The following is a 27119-nucleotide window of genomic DNA, read 5'->3' as shown; positions in this document are numbered from 1 at the left end:
AAAACGCCCCCTTTGAAAATCTCAGAGCGTATGGAAAAGGAGAAAGAGGAAGCAGAGAGACGACGCCTTGAGGAAATGTCAGAGGATGAATATGATGCCCTGACTGATTCTGAGAAAGCTGAGGTAGACAGGAAGAGGTTGGAGATTAAGAAAGAAAGGATTAAGAGGTGAGGAGATGATCATTGTTTTGCTTTATGATAATACTTTTAATTTTTAGATAGCAACTATCAGGAAAAAGTCTAAATTTATCTGTATAATGCATTGAATAAGATATGTTAAATTGTTCAGTAATTCTTTAATAATGAAGAATGTCATTGCTATTATTCAGACTCTTTATTGACATTACATTAGTTTATCTTTTTCAAGTCTACCAAAATGTGTAAAGTTGAATTCTTTTCAATGTATGAATTGTATTTCAGAGAGCAAGAAGAAAAAGCTGAGCGAGAGCGACGTGAACGTGAAGCCAGGGAAGCTGAGTTGCGCAGACTGGAGGAGGAAAAGTAAAATCTATTGTTTCTGTTTTTTATGAGATATTCTATTACATCATATTACAACATTCAGTTGTATCATAGAAATACACTTTCGATGTATTTTGTTTTAAAATTTCATGATACATGAGTTATTTCAGAGGAATTTCCATTTTAAGTTTCAGAGAACTCGTTGATAACATTATTTTATTAACAGAGTCTATAAGTTTATGTAACAGGGGAAAAGACTCTTAAACAAAGGATGTAAACATATTCAACATTTACACTGATAACACATTTTAAAGTTGAGTCCAGACTGTCTTTTCAGTGAAAACACATTTTATTTTCAGGCTTCAGAAGAAGAAACCAAAGAAGGGGGATGCCAAGGAAGAGAAGGGTGCAGCAGGGAAGAAACCCCCTGGCAAAGCAGAGCCTGCCAGTAGCAGGATGTCTGTACAGAAACAAGGTGGCAAGGCACATGAGAGTGAGCATGGTCTACCTAAAGGCGCAGCTGGAATGGAGCGTCCAGAATCTCACCAAACCATGCATAGTGATGAGGATGCCAAGTAAGTTTGGGATGTTTAGCTTTATGTTCTAGTATTAACAGTTATACAAATGGGGTTTCTCAAAGGTATTTTGTAATAGAATTTTAGACTTCTGAAAATCTTTTTTTTTCTTTTTTGGTGAATACTGAAAGTGTACACTTTCTAAATAAGCATATTTATTTATTTATTTATTTATTTATTTATTTATTTATTTATTTATTTATTTATTTATTTATTTATGCAAAAGACAAAAAAGTTAATATTTATATATTATCTGGTATTGTATGTTCACTGTATTCTGTAGCTAGCAATTTACCTATTTACCCATAGTTTAGTTTAAGTTGATATGACTTACCTTAGAAACTTCATAGATATGCTGCTCACATATATGTATTCATACTGTTTGGTCAGCATCTGGCTTGAACTTAAAACTCATATAATTCTTTGAATAGATTATTCCTTGGACATAAAATGTACTTGTACTAGGGCAGATAAAGGTGATCTTGGCTTTTTGGGTGGTTAGCAATATTTTCAACACAGGGCAATTTTGTAATAAACAAGGGGTATTTTATTTGCTTTGGAAAACTTAACACCTGAATCTGTCATTGGCATATCATCATGACACATTTTGCTCCTGATGAATAGTAAAGAATAGAAATCTGTACAGACATACTCATTTACCTCATTATTATTCAAAAATATAAGGAAAATGAGACAAAATATTTCAAGGAGCAATTTTGAAGGTTCCCTTTTAAATATACCTGTACAGTAAGGCACAGTAAGACTTTTTTCTAGCTCTTATTTTTTATGATTCATGGTGACTGTGGATGGTATCATTGTTATATTGTTGTTCCCTTCTTGTGTCTGTAGCCTCAACCCTCCATCTGGCAGGTAGAGTAGCTCCCTCTGGTGACAAAATTCAATTGGTTGATTTTGGTTGTTATGCCAACACTACACTGCATGCGCATCAGCTTTCATTTGTTGTAATTTTTTTCTTATTTTCAGTGGAAATTGTACCCTAATATTATAACAGTACTGAGATTTTGTTGATGTTTTTGTTGCCCCTTGATGTTGATTGTTTTGTACATTGTGTATAACTGTGCTGTTGATGCCATTTGTTAAAAATTCAGTTTCTTTTCAATAAAGTTGAAGCTTAACAAACTAAAGTTGACGAATAAGGATGAAAGTGTCATCTAATCATAACTTTGATGTTGTAATTAGTTGAAAATTAACAAAATTTAGTAAATATAATTATATTGATTTGGGAGACTGAAATGGTAGAGAATTAATACAAAGATGCAACTCTTTTAGCCAAGTCTTAGAATAGCAAAAAGTTTGGCTGAAGATAGTGCTAAATATTGACAAATTAGGTATACTTTTGAAAATTTTATTAAACAACCCAATTCATTGGGTTAAAGAAAGTGTAAAGATTCTGAATTTAAATTGACTAATACTTATCTCTACCATTACAGTTGTTCAGTATTTGTAATAAAATCAATATCAAATAACCTGTATGTTTTGCTTTTAAGTAAAACAATGTGATTAATATGTTGATTAATATATGTATAATACATGTTGTATTTCTCACATTTAGTCCCACTAATCATAGAATGAGCTCAGGAATAGCACTCATTATGAAGCACATGATAGGGTAAACGTAGCACCTCTATATTCCCATTCAATTCTCTTGTATTCAGTATATGCCCATAGCATTATTAGTATGACCAACTAGATGAGTTTTCTTTACAAAATTAATAATTGCTGGTCTTGGGTGTCCTTGAGGACTTCTTGATACATTTAAATGATCCATTTCTTCTCATCTGAAGATCATTTGGTTGGTGGAGTCTTTTCTTTAATTTCTCTTTTTTTTCTCTTAGACATTTTACCTAGATTTTCCAGTATTTTCTGCCAAATTTCTTGTTTGTTTATCAACTGTTTTTCCATTTTGCATTTTAAATGATGTTGATAACAAAATTTATCCTTTTTTTTTTTTTGTAATTTACCCTCTTTCTTACTTCCTTTTTTGGTAGGAAGTTAAATGCCTACAAATTATATTTCTTTTTTTAATCATCATTTCATGATTCAAACTTTTTGGCTTTTTTATCTCATTGTTATTTTCTTTGCCCAGATCTAAATGTCATTACCCTTTATTAAAAGTCTTTTGCTTGTTTTTTTTTCTATTAGAATTGCATTTAGTTTGAATTTATTTTTCTCATTCAGTGACATTTGAACATTTAAGGAAATGGAGCTTGAAACTAAGAATTTTGAAACAGTTTGTTAACTCCCAATAATAGTGACCTGATCCATAATATGTAATCACAAATTACAATAAACTTTCCAGACAGTTTTTTTTTCCATAATTATTAGTATACCATAGTGTTGTCTTTACAGTCTGTAATTGTACTGCACAGTCTGTAATTGTGCAGTACTTGAATATAAATGGTGTAATATTAAATAAATTTAATAACAGAAAGTCATGTCACTATTATATGGGTTTCTCTGTATCACTATCATTGTTAAACTAATGTGTTTTTAATATTTAACAATGCATGATACTTGTATGGTGTGGAGTATGATGAGGATGTGGCTTATTAGAGAGCACTTTGATACACAGCTGCATATACTAGCTACTAACTTGTACAGACTAAGAACGAGACAAGTTCTGAATCAGTTTAAATGATATCTTAACTGTTAGGAAGTTGCCAGTCCAGCAGCATTCCACCTGACTGCCTAGACATCATTATTTCCTGTTCAGAACTTGTTTTGGTCTGTTTGAAGATCTTTAAGATATTTGCTGCTACTAGGCAGTGAGAATGTGATAGTGGAATCTGAGACTGCATTCCCACAGATTTAGATCGATCCCTCTGAATCGACCTAACTCTCTGGGGGTTCACGCTTAATTGCTGTCAGCCGAGCGCACACGGAAGTTAATTACCCCCTTACAGCTTTTAGTAGGCAGGACAGACATTTAAGCCAGCTAAGCTGACAGTAATCTAGTGAGACTCCCAACAGGGATAGATCGATCTAAAATCTGTGGGAATGCAGTCTTATTTAATTGATTTAAGGTTTTATAATCTTAACACTTGAAACACTTATGAGGTGAAATGAATTGAGTTTGAATATGGTTAATATCAGAGTTGTGTACAGTATACTGAGAAGTATGAAAAAATGGTTGCCTTTGTATCATATTGATTTCCTGAAATTCACTGTAAAGAAAAATAGCATTGTGGTATGTTCTGATATATGATAACAAAGGAGAGCAACAGTTACTGTTCCATTGGTACATGTATAGCATGCTTCTTAGTATTAGTAATTTATTTGTTTAAATTATATATTGATGTATTATAGAAGTAGATAATTTACAATGATATTCAGTAGTTCTGTTCTAATATTAGCACATGATTGAGTAGATTGTCACATTTAGAAACTTTCTTGTAATGGGTTGTAAGATGAAAGTGTTTATCATGAGAGGCACAAAAAAAGATGTTTTGTCACTTGAGGACCTGAGGAGATGCTTTAAAAATTCCAGCTCTCTGTTCTAGAGGCAGATGCAACTTAAGAGCGGTTGCAGCATTTTATTATCATATGAAGAAATGAGTTTACATAGCTTATCATAATTGTGAACATATTTTTTTTACCCATGTAGGAAAAAACACAAAGGCAGCAAGGAAGGCAAGCGACCTGTTTCAACGGAGAAAGAGAACTTGCCACCTGAGGAGCCTCCGAAGGAACAGAAGAGTGAAGCTGAGATACTCCTTATGCAGAAGTATGCTCATTTAAAGAAAATTTTAAGATTATTTGATTACTATTCCCAAAAATGATAATAATGTCAGAGTATCTGTACTATCAGTGTAAGAAATTAAGGCTAGACTGTCTACCTAGGGCTGACAACTTTCAGAACAGGCTGAGAAGTTTTCCCACCCGGCAGACATTCAGTCCAGCTACTTTTCAAGATGGCTGGACTTTCGGTCCAGCAACTAATTTTCCTAAGAGGCAAACACTGTGTACTATCATTGTATTTTCCAGACTGTGGTTTTGAAAAAGTTAGGATTTTTTTTTTTTTTTGTTACATACATTTAGGAGTCTACAGATACTAAAATTCATCTGGCTACCTTTGAAAAAATAAATGGAGAATAGACTGTTTGCATAGACTTCATGTAATAGACTGTTTGCATGATGCAATTTTGAAAAAAAAGGCAAAAAGTAAATAAATAAAAATAAAAATAAATAAATGAGGAAAAAAGTTAACCACATGGCACTAAATAGTTTTATTTTATTAATTTTTTTTATTAGATTCAAATCATTTGAACACACTCAGAAAGACATTGGAGAAATTATTGAGCTGTGGGATAGGACTATCTTGGATAAGCACCGTCCTGGTACGCCCTCTGATAAATCTGATATGGCTGAGGAATCTGTGATTCACCCACCGTCTGGGAAGAAAGGCAAGAAGATGGACAAGGAGAAAGGAGGTAGGGATACTGAATCAATTTTATTTCTAGAACACAGAAAAAAATTAAGTAAATTCGTTTTTATTCTTAATCATTGACATTTATTATTTAATTTTTTATCCATTATTGCAGATAAGGATAAGCATGACAAGGAGAAAGGGAAGGGTCACAAAGAAGACAAAAGTGAAGCAGAGAAGAGTGCAAAAGAGGTAAGAATGACAAAGTTACTGAACAATCACTCTCTGTACCTCCTTGCCAAATAAAAAAAGAGAATAGAAATAATAGAAAATAATGATCATAATAATGATAATGTAATAACATGTATATGCTTCCTTTCACAGGCTGCTGAGACAGAAGAAGGTGAAGAAGCTGCAGAGCCAGAGCCTGAGAAACCCCGTCTTGATGGCATTGGTATCCCCCACATCCTCCTGGACTGTACAGACATAGACCAGCCTGGGCCACAGATACTGGAGAACAAGAAACTGCCCACTGTGCAAGAGGTGCGTGGATGGAGAGAGGGACGGGGGTGTTTAGGGATTGGGGGAGTGGCAGTATAGTGGGCAGAGTGTGTTGGGGGTGGGGGAGAGGTGGTAGGGGTGGGCAGTATAGGGGACAGGGTAGTGTGGGGATGGGGGTAGTATGGGAAAGAAGGTAAAATTAAGGCAATGTAGTGGAGGAGGGCACTTTGGACGATGTACAAAGAGCCATTGTAGTGGTGCTAGAGTTATGTAGGACACAGGGATGTGTAGGGATGGGTTGGAGGGGGGGTGTAGAGGGATATAATTGGGATAGTATGCAGAAGGAAGGACAGGGTTCTTTGGAGTATGTTGCTGTTGTTTTGGGGCAGGGCAGTTTAGGATGACTGCTAGAATTATAAGATGGTGGATATACCCTTTGTTCTAAATTGAGAAGTTTATCAAATAAAGTGATGCTTTTTAACAGTAATTTTTCTGCATAGTGGCAAGTATATATGTATGGTTGACCATTATAATTTTTGTGATAGATCCTGGATGGGTTAGGCCTGGGACCTAATGGACCCCCAGTGCCACCCCCAGCAGAATTTGCTGTGGTGCCATATCCAGTAAAGAGACGTGCCCCAGGAGACACAGAGCCCAGCAGCCACTATGTCTTTGTAGCTGCATCTGCTGATGATCCGTAAGTAAAACTTTTATTGCACTACTGAGACTATTATTTCAAAGTTACTCAGTGACTTAGTGACTGTCACACTTTTTCCAAAACTGGAGATGTAGATGTGATCAAGAATCATTTGAAGCATCTGTCCCCTATTTGATAATCAGTAAGTTACAAATGTAGTTTCATTAGGCACTTGTTTGTAATAAAATTATAATTTTGAGTTATTGGTGCCTGTTTGGGTCAGTATGAAAAGCTCTAGTTCATGTCTTTTTAACTACCATACAGTGACTTTTCAACCAAGGCCATTCATTTTCATCTTTCCATCATCAGCCAGTGTAGGGCCACCATCTCCTGACTTTTGCCATAAAGCATTGCGTTTTAGAAGACTGACCTCATTGTTATTTTGATGGCTGATATCAACTTAAAGCACCACCTAACCATGGCCGAGATACCAAATTAATGTATTTTATATCTGTATTCCAGTAACATAGCCTCTGAGGAAAAACCCAAGGAGCCTGAGCCTGAGGAAGAGAAGTCAGTGACCCCAGACAAGAGCAAGGAAGACCACACAACTCCCACCAAGAGCACCAAGGGCTCCAAGGCTGAAAAACTCAGGGCTGGAGCCGAGAGCCAGAAGGCACAGAGAAAGACCAGTGCTGGGAAGAAGGGAGGAAGGAAGGGATCCACTAGTGGGGCTGCCTCACCCCCACCCGGGTCTGTGACCCCCATTATGGACGCTGACCAAGCTAGGTAGGTTGAGGATTGGACAGTATTGGGATATCCAGGGGAGGGACAAAAAAAATTGTAGGTTATAATCATTGGCAATTTGAAGCATAGAATAGGAAGCAAATTGCTTCAGGTAAAATAATTAGGAGGCAACATTTCTGACTGTTTATTAATAAAGGAGACCAGATATTAGAGGCCAAAATTGATGCTCACTTTTAACTCTTATTCAGAATCTGTTATAATTTGTGTGAGACAGATTTTATGCACCAAAATAATAAAGATTACTACAATAACAGTGCATTAGTAGTTGAATTTTTGTATAACTGTCACGTATTCATTATCATTGACATCTTACTCCTGTCATTTTGCTTTCTAGCACAATCGGAGATGGTGGGGATGCCAAGAACCCCAAGCTGGGCACTTTCCGCTGGGTCATCCCGGCCAATGGGGAGGTGACCATCAGGCTGAGGTTTTTATCAGAGGAACTGGGTCAGTTTGACCAGACGCTGAACTTTGAGATAGTTGGTACCCGCCGCAGATACCAGCTGTACTGCAGAGGGATCTGTGCCTTCCCTAATATCAGCAGAGAGCCAAGGTAGGGAGTTGGGTTTATTGATAGGCTTTGTATGTAAAGTGAAAGGATGTAATTTTCAAAATTTCTACTCTGAGCTGGCTTGTGCAAATCTAAGCATAAAATTTTCAGATTAAAAAATTTAATATCTGTGGATTTCATCATAGGTCTAGTTTATTTGGATTTAGACAAGCAGTTTTCTGATACCTTTAACACAATTAGCAAATAATAATTGAAATAGGTATTTGAAAGCCATATGATAAAGATTTCCAAGGATGTTTCGAGGTAGTATTATTTTTACTTTAACAGGATTGTGTTTCAACACCGCAAGAAGAACAAGAAGAGTGATGAAATAGTGTCAAAGAAATACATCCTCATGAATGAGGTGTTTGAGTTTGGACCTCTGCTTGTTGGAAAGCCAAGAGACAAGTAAGTAAAAGAGTGACATAGAGATAGTTAAATTTGAATTGATAATTTGTTACATTTTTCATCCATTTGTGTCGTGTGTAAGTACTGCTGCTTTGGTCTCTATGAACTGAAATATAAACACTTAAAAAGGTTTGATCTTATGTTGTAAAATTAAAAAATTAACAAAATATAAATGTTTTTGTCATCTGTTATGCTTATTTATGTGCCTCCCTTTTTGTCTTAAATGTCCTTGTATGTTATCACAAGTTTATTGTACTTACAACAATTGTGTTTCATCACATTTATAACAATTACATGCTATCACATTTGTATTACATTTCACTATTTTGTTTAAGGATAAAAGAAGGCAAGTTCCCAGAGCACATGGAGAAGATGACTATCATGAACACCTCTCCGCTGGACGCTGACATTAGTTTCTGTTACTATAATGACAGCAAGGCTGAGACCTTCCTCCTTGACCCGCCCACCATGTTGCTGAAACCTGGGGAGTCACAGGTAAAAACTGATTTTATTCATAATTTCCTGTGATCTACTCTGTTTTGTTTTATTTATTTATTATTGATTAGACAGAGTATTTATGCAATAACTCAACATTGTTTTCCAGGTGAGAAAGGCACAGGCATTTGAATTCAGACATGCGGCTATGTATAGTATAAGCCAAGTGTAATTAGCATTTTATTTCAATATTTATTACAAAATCTACTATTGTTAATTACATGGACAAAATATGGGTCAGTTTTTCATTGCTTTATGAAATATGGATATATTTTCTAGGAACTGTCTATCTGGGCGTACCCCAAGACAGCTGGTTTCTATGAGGACACCATTGTGTGTTGTATCAGAGAGAATCCAGAGCCTGTCACATTCAAGGTGTCTTGTCATGGAGTCAGACCTGAGCTGGAGCTGGATAAGAAACAGCTGTTGTTTGAGAAAGTTCTGCTTCACAGGTATGTGGCACAACACATTAAGGATTGTAAACTGAAAAAAAGATTAAAAGAAAAATTTTTAAAAAGATAACTATAAAAAAGAATAAATAAAAAACGAAGAAATCTGTTCCAAGCATGATTGTAAGAGTTTTGATGAAAGTTTGTTCAAGTTTCTTGCTTATAATTTATTTTCCCATTTGATTATTATTATTTTTTTTTTGATATGTTGATTTCATGAAAACACAGAAAAGTCACTGAACTTATACTTTTTAAAATGAATTTTCTGATTACACAAATGATATTTATTGATATATCATTTTTAATAATTATCTATTTTAAACAAATTAAAACAATGTTGATATTTATGAATATTCCAGGAAGGACACAAAGACCATCTACCTGAGGAACAGCACCCTCCTCCCTGTGGCCTGGAAGATAGATGGCCTGGAGAGCCTGGGGGATGACTTCTCTGTGTCACAGGAAAGTGGTATCATCCAGCCCAAGTCAGAGTTTGCACTACATGCCCATTTCAGGGCCACCAAAGCCACTGTGACCAGTAAGAAGGTCATCAGGCTGCATGTGAGTATTCCCCATTGAAGTTTCATTGATGTTAAAACTGAATCGAATTTCTAATGCTATTTAATTTTTTCCATTAAATTTTTATGTACATACATTTATTTTTTTGTAATTTTTTATCACCAGATTTATGATTTTTATTAGATAATTTTGATTTTCAGAAATCCACATTTAGTTATTATGATTCCTAGGTTTAAATTAGATAATGTATTCTAAGTCAAGATATTAATTTGATAAATATATTATTTTTCTCATCTTATTTTGCTGATATTCAATTGACTTTTTCTGTCTAGATCATGGATGCAGAGGGATTCATGGGTATGGTGTACACAGAGACCATCCAGGTGCACGCTGAAGCTTATGATGTGGCTCTTGACATGAGCTTCCCGAAAGGGGCAGATGGTGGCATTGACTTTGGAGCATTGAGAGTTATGGAAGAGTCCAAGCAGCAGATCTCCCTGAAGAACAAGGGGAAATATGAGATTCAGTACAGGTGAGGTCATAGATTAGATTGATGTCAAAGGTTGTATTAGGTCATAGTTGATACTTACAGCATGTAGTTTGTCAGTGATGTTTTATGGATTTGTTAAAGTAGAGCAATTATGAAATATGTAATTTGTTGTAGTTGTAATAATATTGATAATTGTAGTAATGTAATAATTGTGTCTTAGATTTAAAATTTGAAATAATTATAATTCTGCTGAGAATATATCATTGTGTGCATCACATCATAAGCAGTCATCAAATCCTCTTTTCTCCTCCAGTTTCACCTTTGAGCCCACTGATGACCCAGCCACCAAGGACGTCCACAACCTGTTCAGCATCAGTCCAGCCAAGGCCACTCTCAGCCCTGTAGATCGCCCCACTCCTGTCTCTGTGGTGTTCCGCTCTCGTCAGGAGTGCTGGATCAGGGACCAGCCTATCTTGAGATGTCAGGTGATTGAACCAAACTATGGCGACGGCGGGGAGGTCATAGCCAGCATTCCTGTCAAGATCACTGTCAAGGCTGTCTTTAGCAAGTAAGTATTGATATGTACATTATTTATTATTTATTTATTTACTAGAAATTGTTGCACTAAAATTGGTGAAAGATATTATAGCATTTTTTCAAAGATGTTCCATTTTATTTTTTGTTGTACCTCAATCAATTTCTCAGTTGTTAAATATTTTATTTTATATTTATTTCAGATACAACATCTACCCTGTGACGGACATGAACTTTGGAGCTCTCCTGGTGAACAGTAAGAAGTCACGTACTTTCACCATAGAGAACAAGGGAGAGTTTGACTTCAAGTACACTGTGGCTAAGATGGTCAGAGAGAAAGACAAGGAGGTTGCACACAGATCGAGAGGGTAAGAGAAGGGTGCTCGACTTCTTTCTCTATGTAGCTGTTCTGCTACCTGTTGTATATGGTTGGAGGGTGGGTGATGGGTGGAGGTTGGGATGGGTTGTTGAAAGAACAAGGGGATGCAACAGAGTGGGTGTTTTTTTTCCTATTTAACCAGTTTCTTTAATAAAAAAAAGTGTATATGTATCTTACTTGTGTCAGGCACTTTTTAAAACATTGTATCGTCTTAAATAAAAGAAGAAATAATATTGGTTTTGTGTAGTGCATGTACACAATGCCAAGTGTGCAATTCACTTTATTAATGACAGATATTAATTTTGCAAATTAATGATTTTTTTCCAGAGCTGGAAAAGACAAAGATGCCAAGCGTACCAAGTCTAGAGATGGCTCCAGTTCTGGTCGCTCTGTTGTCAAACCTAAGAAGACAGAGTCTGTCAGGTAAAATAGCATTCGACACTTATCCACACACATATACTGTTGATTGAGGTTTACATGTATAATTCTTGTATGATCATGTGAACCCCATGCTTATCACAGTTATACAGCTATATGCATAGACACTTTTAAGAATTGCTTTATTTTTTGCTTTGTAAATCTTATCCTCCAGCCTCACATTTACAAACAAATATTTCACCAGAATGATGTGTCGGGTCATTAACTTTGGCAAAAGAAAATAGAAGATATTTGGTGCCTTTTGACCCTTGTACTGTATCTTTGACTATTTAAAATGAACTGCTTATTTTAGTCAAACCATAGATATACTAGCATGACTCAATATGATTTTATCAGTGCACATATTTCTATAATCCCAGGTATTTTGCTTTTTCTTAAACCACTTTTATGAAGTCTTTCATATCAATTTTGATCTGTTGGCTAGTTCTTGTACTTAACAATGTGTTCTTATCTTCTTTCTCTTCTCTCTCACTCTTTCTCTCCCTTTGTGTGTGCATGCTAACAGTAGTGAAGTAGGCAGTCAATACCAAATTAAGCCACAGCCTAAATCAAGGGCATTCTATAGGTAGGCTTATTTAGCTGATTAGTTACCTCAACTATGCATTATTTGCTTTTCATACTTTTTTTTGCTTTTTTAAATGCTACACCAGAAAAAAACATGGTGTGAAATGTACCCATAAACAACTGGAAATGTTTGTGAAGAATTAGCTGTGACATAATATTATATGTCAGGATGAGACATTCCACAATGTCAGAAAGAACAATACAATGTATAATCTTTGGCAGCACATTTAGTAAATAACACAGAAACACACTGTGTCTGGAATCCATTCCTATTAATACATTGTGGTCACTTGATGTTTACAGACAGGACCTGGGTGTGGGCGGTGGTGGTCAGTCCCGTCTCATCCTGGGCATGTTCACCATTTTCCCAGCCTATGGTATCATACTGCCCAATGGTCAACAGGTCATCAATGTGGACTGTATTGCTGAACAGCCCGGCAGGTGTGATGAGGTGGGTGGAGAGGTTAATTTATAATTTTATGAATAAAATAAGATGAAATAAAATATAAAATATGAAATTATTTAAAATTGTTTTCAAAGGCCACAGCACCTAGATACAAAATATTGTAAAATGGTAACAATGTCTTATTTTGGCCATGCATGCATGAAATCCAATATTGTATCTGACTCTAGACACATTTTTCCTTACACTTCATATAACATTTATTTTAGTGTCTGAATATTACAAGTAAATATAACCTCTGTGTTAACAACTGCACCTTATAATGTGAACCACAATTTTCAGTGAGCAGCATTACTATATGTTTATTATTCTTTGACAATTATAGGACATTGCCATTGAAATCAGTGACAAGGACCCCTCTGATAATCCCACGGGCATCCCCTATCGGCTGATGGCAGAGGCCTGCATTCCCTCCATCAACCTGGCTGATGTGGGGTCCATCTTTGAGGAGCACAGGATCTGTAAGAACTTGTCTGTCTGGCAGCACAGTCACCAGGTGAATATTAAATTCAGTGTGTTTCATGCACATTGTTTTGACTGTATGTATAATGGATGTATACACATACTAGTACATGACTTGCATCAGTGTTGTGTATTTGTGCATGTACTCAGGTATGTGAGCATCTATACTTATTGACATGTGAGTGTATTTGACTCAGTGACACATAATCTATGCAACAGTTGCTGAACTAAAAAAAAAACAAACAAAACATTCATCCAAAAAAAACATTACAAAAACTTCAATTCATAATGTTGAGTTTGATCTCTTGCACTTTTAAATCCTTCTTTATTGTTACCTCTCACATTTCAGCTGGAGAGTGGTGGAGTATATGGGGAAGATGAGAACAAGTTTGTGTTCCAGAATGTCATTGTAGGCCGCAAAGCCAGAGCACGCTTCAAGATTACCAATACCAACAAGGTAAGCCCAGTAGGGAATTGATAAATCGATGCTGTTCGTACATGTAACAAACTTTGGTATTCTTGGTTGCTGCTGTAGAATTTCATTGTGTGTCAGTTAGTTTAATTGTGTTTAATTCCTGTAGATGATTTTAATCGTTAAGGTTGCAATAAATCAAAGTGATAAATCATTGACAGTTCGGCAAAATCAACTATTGAGGCATTTAACAGTGACACATTTTGCTCCATTGAATTAATTTTCTCAAGAATCTATCATGATTGTAATATTTCCCCTTACCTCAGGTACCATGTGATGTCGCCTTCTCTGTGCGACCAGTGGCAAGCCGCCATAGCTCCAAGCACCAAGATATCTTCGAGGTAGAACCTGTCAGGGGTCAAATCTCAAGTCACAGTCACATGTATGCTACAGTCACATTCACCCCACCATCCATGCAGGCTTTTAATGCCATGTTTGAGGCATCCATTGAGGGCATACCACAACAACAGGCTAAAGGGCGAAACTTGGTGTTTGAGGTGGCAGGTGAAGGCAACCTCCCTCGTATTACTATCATGAAGCCCACGGTGCGCAACAAGAAGGGCCAACCATTGATTTTGTTCAGGAAGATCCTGATTGGACGAAATGAGAGGATGCCATTATTGCTGGTGAATGATGGGACTTTGCCCAGCAAGGTGGGTGTCAATATAGCAAAAGAATCCCACATGGCATTAAAAAGTATTTTTATAGATATAGAATCAGATTTAATGTGATATTAATTAATAAATGTTTGGAGGCGAAAAGATAATAACAGATAATAGTTAACCTAAATTGGTGTATTTATTACATGAACAAAACATTTATTAGCACTTCAGTTGATGTAATATTTAAAAAGAATGGCACATAATATGGAAACAAATATCTATTAACTAATGAAGTTAAATATAAAAATAATTTTTTCATCCCAGGTTGACATAGATCTTGTGGACCCAGATGGTTGCTTCTCCATGAAGCCCACAGGAAACACCAGGGCCATCATGGCTGATGGGGAAGACGGTAAGGCTTCAGTCACTATTTTTCTTTTTAAGTCAAGATAAGGAAGAGTAAATAAAACCTTAAGATTTGGATTGGGATGATCATCCTAAACCTAGAAACAATGTCTATAATCTGTGTATTATGAGTATGTTCCTTGATATATGTAATTATAAGAAAGAATGTGATTTTTTAAATATATTTTTTTAATATAATATTTTATTATAGTCTATGCAGTGAAGTTTAAGAGTCCATCATTGTACAATTTTACAGTAAACAAAATCATGAACAGCAATTAATACCAGTTATTATTTATATCATCAGATGGTCTAAAGAGGCCTCACACAGCCTCTGTGGTGGTCAATGTAGAGGAGAGTGCCTCCTTTGATGTCATCTTCAAGCCTACCCTGGCCCAGCGGTCAACTGCCCACGTCAGACTGGCCGTGGTGGACAACCAGTACGAGGATTCGGTCATTCAGCTGGTTGGGGAGGGATATGAGGATGACATCACTCTGGATAACATCCACAGCGTGGTGATGCCTGTGGACCCAGAGAAAGAGGAAGGCAATATGGCTGAAGAGGATGTAGAGGGTAAGTTATTATACAGGGGGCATATAACAAATTCTATATATCTGAGACCTTGTACATAGAACCTTTATGAAATAAAGAAGTGTTTTGATAAAATTTTGATATTAAATGTTGGGTGTAATTAGGTAAGAAGTGTATTTTGACTAATTAAAATACTTAACCCAACTCTGTTACTCTAAATGACCCATTACTTTTTTTGCTGTCTAGCTGCCAAGTCCAATCATGTCCACTTTGGCGACTGCTACATCAACGAGCCAAGAACCTTGACCTTCACAATGACCAACCACTCCAAGACTGACTGTGTTAGGTTCCAGTGGCCAGACCATGACCAACTGACCTTCTCACCTAAAGTTGGTCATCTCCACGCTGGCGTGTCCAAGGACATGACAGTAACATTCAAAACAGGAGAGCCCAAATCTCTTAATGAGTCCCCAGTACCATGCAGGGTGACCAAGGTGACCTTTGACAAGCCAGTCAACCAGGTAAGGGTTCAAGTTTTGTGAAGGTTTTTAGATCTCAGTCAAAAAAGGATTTACAAGTTGTCTGTGCACAGTTGTGATAAGTTTTAATTAGTCCATATCACAGTAATGGTTTTTCTGCAACAAGGCATTAATTGTGTGTATATTCCGGTATAACTGAAGAAAATTATCAGAGTAATTGTTTCTTTATTGATTACTAAGTAGTTTGCATGGCTGGTTTTGCTATAGAAAAAAGATACAAAATCATTAGCATATGCTAATCTTTTATGCTCTAGTGTAGAGTGTGTCTATTTTCTCTATAGCTCTAGTGTCTATTTTTCAAATTGCAATCTTAACCTTGTTGTCCACATTCAAGGTATCAGACTGGGATGACCGGCTCAGGACAGTAAAGTGGGTGGACGTGACCCCTCCACCCCCAGCTCAGCCAGTAGAGCCTGCACCCCCAGCTCCACCAGAGAAGGGCCAGCCTAAACCCCAGACCCCTGTCCCCACACTACCACCTGTCCCTGCCTTCACACCACGACCAGCCAAGAAGAAAGTGATTGAAACCGAACCAGAGCCTGCCTTCACTGAGGTTCCTGACTCCTCACGCACTGTAGACATGTTGGTGTCTGCGAACTCGGACTTCTGTAAGGTCAAGTGTAAACTGGACTCCATCAAGTTTAAGGACACGCTCATGTTCCAGACCAGAGTTTATGAGTAAGTAGTAAACATCGTTAAAAATGTAGTACACTTATGGACAAGTGATATGCTTGTTATCTGTCACAGAGGTGTTAATATTGTTGCAGATATTCTAGTGGACCTTTTATAATTTTTTCTCTTTTTATTAAATATGCCATTTTGCTCTTTTGTTTTCCATTTAAATAATTTTTCTGTTTGAATTTGTTATATTTCACAGGCATTGAACTACATTATTTTATGAATATAATTTATTATTGGTATAATATATTACTGTTTTATATCTTACCCTCTTCTACATTATCTTCCTCTTCCTCATCCAGGTTTCAGATGAACAACAAAGGCAGCGTCCAGCTGGACTACAATTGGCAGGTGGTCATGGAGAACTTCTCGCCCATGGCACGCTCCGTCACATTCGCCACAGATCCTGACCGTCCCGAGTCCCGCGCCAGTTCTGTGACCAGTTACATCAGCGACATAGGTACTGGTTATATTCCATACTCCATTGAGCCAGAGTGTGGCACCATTGCTGCTGGGAAGAAAGCAACGTTCAAGGTCAAGTTTTCTCCTCTTGACGTGCATGAGTTTGAAGCTAGACTTATCTGCAGGTGAGTGCTGGCAATATTTATGAATGGAACATCTATATGCAGGACAGCATCTTAACTACAGGCTGTTAGATAGTATTGAGGTAAACATGATACTTCAGTCTAACATTGGTGAAGTGAACAAGGTCATGGCTGATAATGGATCTCTCTTGTTATGCAGCCTTATGATTTGCAGAGTTACATTGTGATTCAATCCTGTTATGCTGTGTACAATATTTTAAATCATAGCTTTTCCCTTTTTTCATCCTAAGTAATTAGCAAGCAGTGGTAATTTACATTAAGCTCCTCGCCTTGATTCCTGAAGATTTATTTTTAGTTTAATGCTTTATATGTACAAGTTGGGCATGGGATTCTTAGTGAATGCACATTACTATTCAGTTTTTTCACCTTTATTTTATATCCACAGTGTTCCTAACCTAGAGGAGGGCAAGCAGGGTCCAGTGATAGCAGTGAAGGGGCGCAGTCTCATGCCCTACTGTCACTTTGAACTAGAGGACTCGGACTACATCAGCAATGCCAGGAGGAACCCTGAACTCCCTGGCCCCAATGGTGCCCCCTCTGGCACCTCGCTTGACCCCAATACCAGGGTCATTGAGTTCCATTCCATTGGTGTGGGTGTCAAGAATACAAGGTAATTCCATGCTGATTGATGTAAGAAATTTGAACAGTTGTGATATCATTTAATAAGATTTTTCCGTTGGGATTTACATTGAAATTCAAGGGGTTTAAGAGTATGCACTGCTTGTGATATTTAGAATTTTTACTGCAAGTATTGCCTGGGCCTCTATTTGTGACATATCAATCAAATGTATTACATATGATTAGTTTCATTGATATTTTCAGTGCTTTTAATGTTAGTTGTTTTAATTTTTTTTTTGTAAGATTATTTTGTAGACTTCTGTAATATGATAAATAAATAGAACTTTAAACTTATATTAGTAACTTTAACAAAATGATAATTTTGGTAATATTCCATTTTCTTTCAGGAAATTCTTCATTGTGAATCCCACTAACGCCACCTTCACATTTACGTGGGTGAATGAAGATGCCCAGGATCCCAAGAAGGTCCCTGTGTTCAACTGCCTGGTGCCCAAGGGCAGTGTCAGGAGTGGAAAGAAACATGAGGTGGGGGAATTTGTTCACATTTTAAAAATGATTTCTTGGTTATAATCTCAAATGATTTTGTGTCTGTTAAAAAAAATTAAGTTTTTTAAAAGCTGTTTGTCATACAGAAAGGATTCTCCTTTTGTATCTCAAGTACATCCATATTAATTTATACATATCAAGTCAACATATCTCAATCTATAGGTTTATTCCCTTGATTGAAGATGAGCAGAAAATGTGAGCTCACAGTATAATTCTGTGATAGCTGAATTTGATTTCAATTTCAGATTACATTTGACTTCATCCCTAATGAACTGGATGTGGTGGAATCCTTCTGGAGGTTTATTATCCCAGAACACAGTATCTCCATCCCCTTCCTGCTGGCTGGCTTCACCAAGGAGCCCAGCATCTCCCTGGACAGGTCTCACCTCAACTACAAGGCACTGCTCATAGGTAAATGCAGTATGAATCAGAAATTTTGAAAAAATTTCATAAAAACCAGCGTAACTAGCTATTACGTAGTACTCCTTGTCTGTGATATGGTGTGTGGGCAGATCATATTAGTAATAAATGTTTTGAATTCTTGACTTGTTAAATGAAAGAGATTTTCTTTATTTTGTGGACATCACTCTTTATAGATGAAAAGAAATTAATCAAGAAATGCTTTTTGGATAGAAAATGGTTCAAAAGTTTCTTAACAAATAAATAAGTTATAATATATTGTGTTTGGATGATTAATTATACTTTAAACTTTAATTACTGAGTTTTGAATACAAGTCTGTTTTTCAAAATCTTTGTAATACTGACATTCTTAGAATACAAAATGTTTAGTAATAGCAATATATATGATTTTCTCATGGACTCACTTGTATTCTCTACACAGGGCATGAAGCCATAGAGACAGTGTACATGCTGAACAACGAGGAGACAGCATTTAAGTTTGACTTTGTGGAGGAGTCGTGTCACTCTGCGGGCTATGCCTCTCATCTCAGAGTGGAACCCATGAGTGGCTGGATACAGCCTGGGGACAGGTGAGATCTGCTTGGTTTAGCTATTATTTTATCATGGCTGAAAAAGATTGAGAAGTGATAGAGTATATAAGTATATTCTGGCCTTATTAAGAATGTTATTTAATAGTAATGACATCAAATCATTCTCCTAGGCTCCCTGTCAACCTGTTCTTCACTCCAACCAATGATAAGGAGGTCAACTTTAATGTGATTTGCAATGTGAAGCGCAAGACGTTTCCCATAACACTCAATGTGAAAGCCGAGGGCTACACCATGAGCTGCACTCTGATGTGTGAGGACTCCTCTGGGAACAAAGTGGAACTCACATCAAATGGCCTCAATGAGATCAACTTTGGAGAGGTAGGGGTTTGGTTAAAATGAAATACTCCTTATCTTCCAGTTTTTTTTTTTTCACTGTGCTTTAATTTGTCCACCATGTATGCAGGTATAAGCAATTGTTCACCTTAGGAGAGAGGGGAAAGATTCAGTTTATCTGTTGTGTTGGTTTCATTGTTTGTGTTAGTGTGTGTGTGTGTGTGTGTGTGTGTGTGTGTGTGTGTGTGTGTGTGTGTGTGTGTGTGTGTGTGAAAGAGAGAGAGATAAGAATAAATAGCCACATGAATGTGTGTACATGTTTGGATAGGAGCCCATGATGCACTTAAAGCATACAGTACTTGTAAGGAGAGGGGAATGTGTGAAAATGTAGATGTATAATACATCTCACCATGTATCATGATATCTCCCAGTATTATAACATAGCACTTACCTGTCTGCTGTCTTCAGGTTGAAGTCAATGAGCAGTCAGTCCGCAACCTGTTCATCATCAACCATGGCAAGTTCAACTTCGACTACAAGTGGGAGATCAATGAGAGGAGCAGCAAGGGGCACAAGATGGTGTCCGTCACGCCAGATGTGGGTGGAGTCATGTTTGGAGAGAAACAGAAGTGTGTCCTGTCATTCTGTCCACCTACTAGTACTTCGCTAAGAGGCTGTGAACTCATCTTGAGGGTAAGAATACATGTGTGTCACTGTTATTTTACATCATAGAAACATAATGGAGTAGACTATTCGTCTGAATTAAAAATCTCTGACAGTCACAACCACATGTGAGGAGCAGGGCAGAACAAAAGTGATTAATTGCTTGTAGCAAGACTGAAAAAAACATTTATGAGCATATCAATTCAGTCTACAAGTATGAGAAATGCACATATGATTTGGATAAAAGAACCATGGTTTCGGATCGCAATTGAACATATTTGATGGCTATTTGGTATTTTTCTGATTTCAAAAATTATTATTTAAGCATGCTTTTTGGTGTTTTCAGATCTCAAATGGCCCTAGCTATACCATCAATGTAGTAGGCTATGGCAGACCTCCTGGCCTGCACTTCAGTTTCCACACACACAACTTTGGCCCCTGCTTCATCTATCGTCCAGGCATGCCAAAACTTACCACCACACTTAAAGTGACCAACAAGGACACCAAGGATATAAGGTCAGTACCATATGGCTGATGTGACAAGGATTTTATACCACAACAGATTCCTCATAATTCAGACTGACAAATTTGTTAGAGGTACCTGGAGAATGATCGTAAGTCTTAGCTAATGTCAAAAAGAAAAACATCTGTTTCACAAGTTTTGTTCAATAAAAGTGTTAGAAGGAATAATTATTTCTAGTATTCTATAGCCTGAGATAATTATTAAGAGGGATAGCAATATTAAGGAGACAGTGTATTCTCTCTCTTTCTCTCTCCTTTCTCTCACACACACAGACAGCATATTAAAACCCTTATCTCATATTCCAGTCTTGATTGCCTGTACAAGAACTCAGCACAGCTGCACCATGACTTTGAGGCTCAGGTGCTGCCCCCAGGGAAGACAGTGGACATCAACTTTACCTTCTACCCCCAGGAGGTCAAGCGCTACATTGAGCAGGTCACCTTCGAGATCAATGGGCTGTCCAAACAGGGGATAGAGATCATAGGACAGGGAACCAAGATGAAGGTTAGGATGCTTCTGTTGATGTTTGCAATAGTTTTAGTGATAATTTTGTTTGAAAATTATGTAAAGCAATTGAAGATATATTGTACCTTATAGAAATGCATGTCTGAGAATTAAATTCTTAAAATTTATGTACTAGCATTATGTGAAATCTGAGCCATTTCAATTCATTCAGAATTTTGAAATGAGCAATATGAATACAAGATGTATACAATTAGACATTTCTAAGTTCCTGCCATAAGTTTTTATCTTATATGACTAAAACATCGTATGAAATTGCTTCAGATTGAAGTGGCCAACCCTAAGCAGAAGCTGGTCAACTTTGGTGCACTGAGGGTGAACCAGGTGGTCAAGAAGGTCATCCCCATAGTGAACAACAGTCCAGCGCCAATCTCCTTCAACCTGACCATCACCCCCAACAACATGGCTCTGCAGGATGCCTCCATCTTGAACTGGTCCCCCAAGAATAACATCACGCTGGAACCCAAGGGGGGCACCTGCAAAGTGGAGGTGACCTTCTCCCCCAAGACCAGGATTACACAGTTCACAGAGGAGGTGAGGAGGGAGTGGGTTTATCTGATGATGGTGTACTGATGAGTGACAAATAGAACTTAAGTGCAATGTTTGCTTCCAGATATGAATTAGTGATGTGCATAAGTTAAGACTAATTAAAAATCAATTTTATTTGGAAATTGTCTTTTAAGAAATTTGTCAAAATTTTTATGGTTTTGAACTTCCAAGGCACAGTTCCTCTTCTATACTTGTTGAGTTTGGAAAAATGTTGATAATAATGAAGATTATGATAATGATAATTATAGATAACAAAATGAAAAATAGATTTCATTATGGTCTAAACACAATTCCCTGTCTTCCTCCTAGGTGCTGCTGGAGTGTGCTGGTATGAACCAACCTCTGTTTGTGATCACTGGCTCATGTCAGGGTGTGGAGATCTCCCTGGATAATGACGCCATTCCATTTGGAGCTGTGGTGCAGCGCAGCCAGAGCACGCGCAAACTGGTCATGACAAATTCTGGGGACATAGGGGCAAGGTACGTGTAAAGCAAACTTTAGGCTGTCATCCATTGAATAAGAGTAAATGTATATTTTATTACAGACTTTTAGATTTCACATTTTTATTGTAAGATGAACCATAGCAAAGGCAAAGAATGAAAGGAAAAAGTTGGCATTAATGATGATCCCTTACTATGTTCTCAAAATCTGAATACTGTTTTACTTTTTTCCAACAAAAGAATAGAATTTTATATAACATTAAAAGAAATAGTAAAAATATTTTTGCATTGAATTTTAATGCTCAGTGTCATTGATTGATCTTATGCTATTATGTAAACCATCACAATTTTATTTCCTTTATCCAGGTTTCACTGGGATGTGGAAAAATTCAAGCCAGACTTCTCCATCAGCCCAGTCAGTGGTTACATCTCCCCAGGAATGGAGGTCAACTTTGAGATAACTTTCCATCCACTGGAGCTGAGCCAGGATATCAGATATGAGGTTTGTAGTTGGAGGTTGGGTGCACATGACTCAACCACAGTAAGCTTAGGAGGCGATGGATCTTTATTGCTTTCGGGCCTACTAACCTGGACTGATGTTTGCCAACTGACCTTGACTGTTATTATACCATATTCTAATATTTAAAAATGAAAATTTGGGTTATATGAGTATGAAATCATTAGTGATTGAACCCGTAAATCTAATGTTTAAGTTTTCTTTATCACTTATATGAGTAATTTTATATATTTTTTCTAAATTAACAGTTGCTCTATGTATGATATACTGTGAAACATGAGGCATGCTCACAAGATTTGATATATTCATAACATATTTTCTAACAAAAAACTCATTACATTTCAGCGTCTAAAATGTGACATTGAGGGTGACAAACCCCTGAGACTTACACTGACAGGGATGTGCATTGGGGTGCCACCCGTGAAGGAGCAGCAGCATATCAACACGCATGTGCGCCAGAAGGAGACCAAGAACATCATGATCATGAACCGCACCAACATGCACTGGGTCCTGAAGCCAGTGATAGAAGGGGAGTACTTTAGTGGTCCTGAGATCTTTGAGGTGGAGCCCCAGCAAACCAAGCCATTTGAGCTGTGTTATAGGCCTTTGACTCTGACACCTGAGGGCAAGAAGCACCTGGTGAGTTTTCACATGTCATATATATTGTGTAATAAAAATAATGGACATGTTACCAGGGAGTTCCCATGGACCTTTGGTTTCCTGCATTTTTGTTGGTTATATTCTTATACTGATACTGTTTTCGTGGAAACAGGAGTTTTGGAAGGGTCCCATTGTTTAAGGTGTGTCTGCTTATATTCCCCATGCTTGTAGACAGAATTTTTGATGTAGTTGATATGTAATACTTGCACTGAATGCTGTCCATTCTGTTCTCAAAATATGCATTTGGTTCATAAGATTCTTACAAGAACTTAAATTGTATAGATGACAAAATACAATATATTTGATTGTGTGATAGATTTGTTCTTTTCAGTATTTCTTAACAATTCATTAATATTTTCAATGTGCCTATTGGTCTTGTATTATTGGTACTGTAAAGTGTATTTTATCCTTTCAGGGTTCCATTTTCTTCCCGCTGCCAGATGGCACAGGTCTGATGTATAACCTGGTGGGTTCCTCTGACCCTCCCAAAGTTAATGCCCGCATCACCCGTGATGTCCCCTGCAAGACCAGCTATACAGAGATCCTCTCTGTGAACAACTGGCTTAAGAGGCCTCAGAGGTAGGTACTAGAAGTGATAGAATTTGTAAACATTGAAAAAAATGGATTTTATCCCCACTGATCCATATGAACTGTGATATTATTTTTATTTTAATGTGAAAGTAACAGATTTTTAATCAGATGGACACTTTTACATCAAAGAATTTTTAAAAAAATAATTTGAAAGAGACAAAGTTAGAAAGAAATGAAAACCGTTTCATTAAAGACTCAAGAGTTTTTACCATATACAAGGAGCACTGACAAACCTACTACATTAATCTAAGATGAAATGTAATTTATGTCAGTATGATAGGTACAAGGAATTTAGAATTTATTACATTGTATGACTTCTATATATGATTTACATACATTGTACACTGTGATTCCACCTTTCAGATTCAGAGTAAAGTTTGACCCACTGAAACCAGACAAGCTGGACTCTGGCACCACACTGAAGGGCCTGGACTACATAGATGTGCCAGGAAACACCAAGAAAGACTACAAACTCACATTTTATGCACACAAAGAGGGGCAGTCTGTTATCAAGGTGAGCAGTGAAACACATTAATAGAAAATAACTCTAAAATGAAATTGCAATATTTACAATGCAGAAAGCATTGAAAATGCTAATTCTTTGACTTATTCTAACAAGATCAATTAAAAATTTTATATGAGTTCTTTTTTGTAGCATATAAGAGGCATCACTAAAAGTATGTGTTACAACTATTCACTTATTGTACCACTCAGTGACTCTGACATATATATCACTAAAATATAATGGAAATTTACAGAATAATATGAATATTTAAGTGCAATGGACAGAATTTGAAGCTACATGTATTTCAGAATCTTTTAATCATTGCAGTAAGTAAACAACATTATCAAATTTTGTAAATTTCAGGTAACTTTCACCAACGAGCAGACAGGCGAGTACCAGTACTATGAGCTGACATACCGCGCCACCAAACCTGACGTCATCGCCACGATAGAGCTGACGACACCAGTGCGCCAGACAGTACAGCACACCATTGAGCTGAAGAACCCCCTCACATACAGTATCACCTTTGCTGCCTCCTGTGATAAACCTGAAGTCCTGATGCCCAGTCAGCTGGTGGTGCCAGGGGAAACCACGGTAGGGAGGACTTTAAGACATTCTGTAATATGGGGATAGATATACTCACATGCCTGTTATCTCATTGTTAGGGATGCTTTGAATACACCCTGTGTTACAGGGATGGATATACTCACATGCCTGTTATTTCATTGTTAGGGATGCCTTGAATACACTCTTCTATACAGACATAGATATACCCACAAGCCTGATTTTCCACTGGGATGCTTTGTTTACACTCTTTGGTACAGGGATAATTATTGCTAACATGCCTGTTATCCCATTGTTATGGAAGCTTTGAGTACAGTCTTTGATGCATTGATAGATGTTATTTTATTTAATTATTTCGGTGCTAGTACATAATGATATATCTGTGACCCAGCAAGTATATAATACATATGTGCATGCATAGCAAGAACAATATACCCTCAAACCCACCTCTGCCCTATAGCATTATACTACATACACTGTATAACTACATACCAAGGCTATTTTTTTCCAACAGCTTTATATGATAGCATTTGGGTAAATTATTATTACTCTATTTGTACAGGGTTATTTCAACCTGGAGTACCTGCCACTGAAAGTTGGCGAGGAGACAGCCGAGCTGAACTTCATCAGTAATGATCTGGGTCAGTACAACTACATCCTGGTTCTCAAGGCTGCCCCGGCGGGACCAGAGAAGGCGCTGTACTTCCGCTCCTGTCTGGGTCTCAACCAGGTGCAGCAGGCGCGATTCCTGAACTTTGCCAAAAGTAAAACAGACTATGCTTGCAAGGTGAGTTTATCGCTATGTGAAGTTTTTGTTCCTCTATGAGATATGAAATTGTTTAGAAAGTTTGAAAAAAACTACCTGTCTTATTTTTATACACATTTGTAGGTTTTCAAACATTTTTTTCACATAAGCGTATCATTCTGTGTTTGATTACTCAAAATCAAATTAATTGTCATATTTTTAATTCTTTACTAACTGACAAAGTTTTGAATTCATGTTGATATCAAAACTACCAATTTAACCCAAAGTTTGACACATCTACTTTCAGATTGACAATCCAGATTTTCACTGTGAAAAGAGCGTGCCGGCTGCTCCAGGATCAAGTGGTGGAACTTGGGTTGCCTTGGATGTCACATATGAACCTTCACGCATAGGAGAGTCCAGAGGAACCCTAACCATCACCTCTCCCACTGGAGGGGACTACACATTCCCACTATTTGGCACAGCCATTCCTCCAAAACCACAGGGTCCCTTCATTATAAAGGCTGGCTCAACAACATCAATCACATTCCGCAATGTATTCATGCACACGACGCCGTTCACATTCCAGGTGGATAACCCATTATTCCATGTGACAAAATCAGGAGAAAATATCCGTTCACGGAAAGACCATCGTATTGTAGTTGGCTTTGATGGCAATGACAGTGGCACCAAGGCAGCAGTAATGGGGAAATTGATTGTAACATGTGCACGGTCAGCAGGAGGGTCATCCAATGTCCAGTGGGTGTATTATTTGAAGGGGATTACACCTTAAGGAAAAGATCATTATGTTTTTTCCACAAAGACTTTTTCCACAATTTCAATGTCAGAACTCAATGAACTTTAACAACAAGAAATGTCCCAAACACTTGAATTGCTCAAAGACTCAGTTTCCATTATATTGTAAGACATACAAAGATAAGATTCATTGGGAACCATATAAAGGTACTCTTTCTGTAATTTTCTGGAAAAGATATTTATGTATATAAACAGACTTTGCATCCAACACAAAAAGAAACAAACTTGCTTAGATTTTTATGATGAATTTAACATAATGTATATTGTGCACATATTCTTTTTAATTCTATATCAGTTTTCAATTAATTTTAGAATTAAAATCAGTGGTTTACCATTGTCCGTCCATAGATACTTACACTACTTTAAAACCATCCCAAATGTGTAATATATACACACTTATTTCTAACTGACCAAATGTTTTTCATGTTTTTATATCAAAACGATTCTAACAAGGTATTTTCCTGTTTTAAATGTTTATTGGTTTGTTGTAAAATAAATTGTATTTATCAGAGTGACCATATCAGTATATTGTACAAAGTTCAAGCAATAAATGTGTTGTGATTACTGATATATAGTGGTCTACCTTGCTCTCCCACCCCCTCCTTTCACACACACAAACTTGCATTTTTGTTGTGGCTTATGATTAATCAGGTATCGTTCCTCTGGT

The 27119-nt window shown here is 37.0% G+C and overlaps 1 protein-coding gene across 5 annotated transcripts in view; it reads left to right on the top strand.

The window, feature by feature from the left end:
- Nucleotides 1-27022, top strand: part of LOC106170364 (axonemal central pair apparatus protein HYDIN) — a 49796-nt gene extending 22774 nt beyond the window's left edge. For 3 of the 5 annotated variants that reach the window (XM_087010285.1, XM_087010282.1, XM_087010281.1), the window contains 46 exons: nucleotides 26-167; nucleotides 420-500; nucleotides 818-1033; nucleotides 1883-1903; nucleotides 2607-2663; nucleotides 4659-4778; nucleotides 5306-5484; nucleotides 5596-5672; nucleotides 5805-5963; nucleotides 6467-6618; nucleotides 7081-7347; nucleotides 7700-7918; nucleotides 8204-8323; nucleotides 8659-8818; nucleotides 9098-9270; nucleotides 9627-9828; nucleotides 10119-10318; nucleotides 10590-10844; nucleotides 11014-11178; nucleotides 11517-11612; nucleotides 12495-12642; nucleotides 12980-13150; nucleotides 13466-13573; nucleotides 13855-14241; nucleotides 14515-14602; nucleotides 14903-15169; nucleotides 15374-15648; nucleotides 16001-16344; nucleotides 16647-16931; nucleotides 17335-17559; nucleotides 17915-18053; nucleotides 18320-18485; nucleotides 18916-19063; nucleotides 19195-19402; nucleotides 19826-20050; nucleotides 20367-20536; nucleotides 20849-21047; nucleotides 21330-21599; nucleotides 21924-22093; nucleotides 22421-22556; nucleotides 22917-23210; nucleotides 23647-23810; nucleotides 24186-24336; nucleotides 24691-24921; nucleotides 25454-25678; nucleotides 25944-27022. In XM_087010285.1, coding sequence (XP_086866411.1) covers nucleotides 26-167; nucleotides 420-500; nucleotides 818-1033; nucleotides 1883-1903; nucleotides 2607-2663; nucleotides 4659-4778; nucleotides 5306-5484; nucleotides 5596-5672; nucleotides 5805-5963; nucleotides 6467-6618; nucleotides 7081-7347; nucleotides 7700-7918; nucleotides 8204-8323; nucleotides 8659-8818; nucleotides 9098-9270; nucleotides 9627-9828; nucleotides 10119-10318; nucleotides 10590-10844; nucleotides 11014-11178; nucleotides 11517-11612; nucleotides 12495-12642; nucleotides 12980-13150; nucleotides 13466-13573; nucleotides 13855-14241; nucleotides 14515-14602; nucleotides 14903-15169; nucleotides 15374-15648; nucleotides 16001-16344; nucleotides 16647-16931; nucleotides 17335-17559; nucleotides 17915-18053; nucleotides 18320-18485; nucleotides 18916-19063; nucleotides 19195-19402; nucleotides 19826-20050; nucleotides 20367-20536; nucleotides 20849-21047; nucleotides 21330-21599; nucleotides 21924-22093; nucleotides 22421-22556; nucleotides 22917-23210; nucleotides 23647-23810; nucleotides 24186-24336; nucleotides 24691-24921; nucleotides 25454-25678; nucleotides 25944-26429 — 8741 coding nt within the window. In that variant the 3' untranslated portion in view covers nucleotides 26430-27022. The remainder of the gene's footprint in view (nucleotides 1-25; nucleotides 168-419; nucleotides 501-817; nucleotides 1034-1882; nucleotides 1904-2606; nucleotides 2664-4658; nucleotides 4779-5305; nucleotides 5485-5595; nucleotides 5673-5804; nucleotides 5964-6466; nucleotides 6619-7080; nucleotides 7348-7699; nucleotides 7919-8203; nucleotides 8324-8658; nucleotides 8819-9097; nucleotides 9271-9626; nucleotides 9829-10118; nucleotides 10319-10589; nucleotides 10845-11013; nucleotides 11179-11516; nucleotides 11613-12494; nucleotides 12643-12979; nucleotides 13151-13465; nucleotides 13574-13854; nucleotides 14242-14514; nucleotides 14603-14902; nucleotides 15170-15373; nucleotides 15649-16000; nucleotides 16345-16646; nucleotides 16932-17334; nucleotides 17560-17914; nucleotides 18054-18319; nucleotides 18486-18915; nucleotides 19064-19194; nucleotides 19403-19825; nucleotides 20051-20366; nucleotides 20537-20848; nucleotides 21048-21329; nucleotides 21600-21923; nucleotides 22094-22420; nucleotides 22557-22916; nucleotides 23211-23646; nucleotides 23811-24185; nucleotides 24337-24690; nucleotides 24922-25453; nucleotides 25679-25943) is intronic. The other 2 variants (XM_087010283.1, XM_087010284.1) reach the window with 2 other exon arrangements.
- The last annotated feature ends 97 nt before the right edge of the window (nucleotides 27023-27119 follow it).

This window comes from Lingula anatina, chromosome 4, assembly GCF_051362555.1.
Source record: "Lingula anatina isolate TDL-2025a chromosome 4, LinAna3.0, whole genome shotgun sequence".
Classification (NCBI taxonomy): Eukaryota; Metazoa; Brachiopoda; class Lingulata; order Lingulida; family Lingulidae; genus Lingula; species Lingula anatina.
The sequence above is the reverse complement of the archived record's forward strand: the minus strand, read 5'-3'. Positions and strand labels throughout refer to the sequence as shown.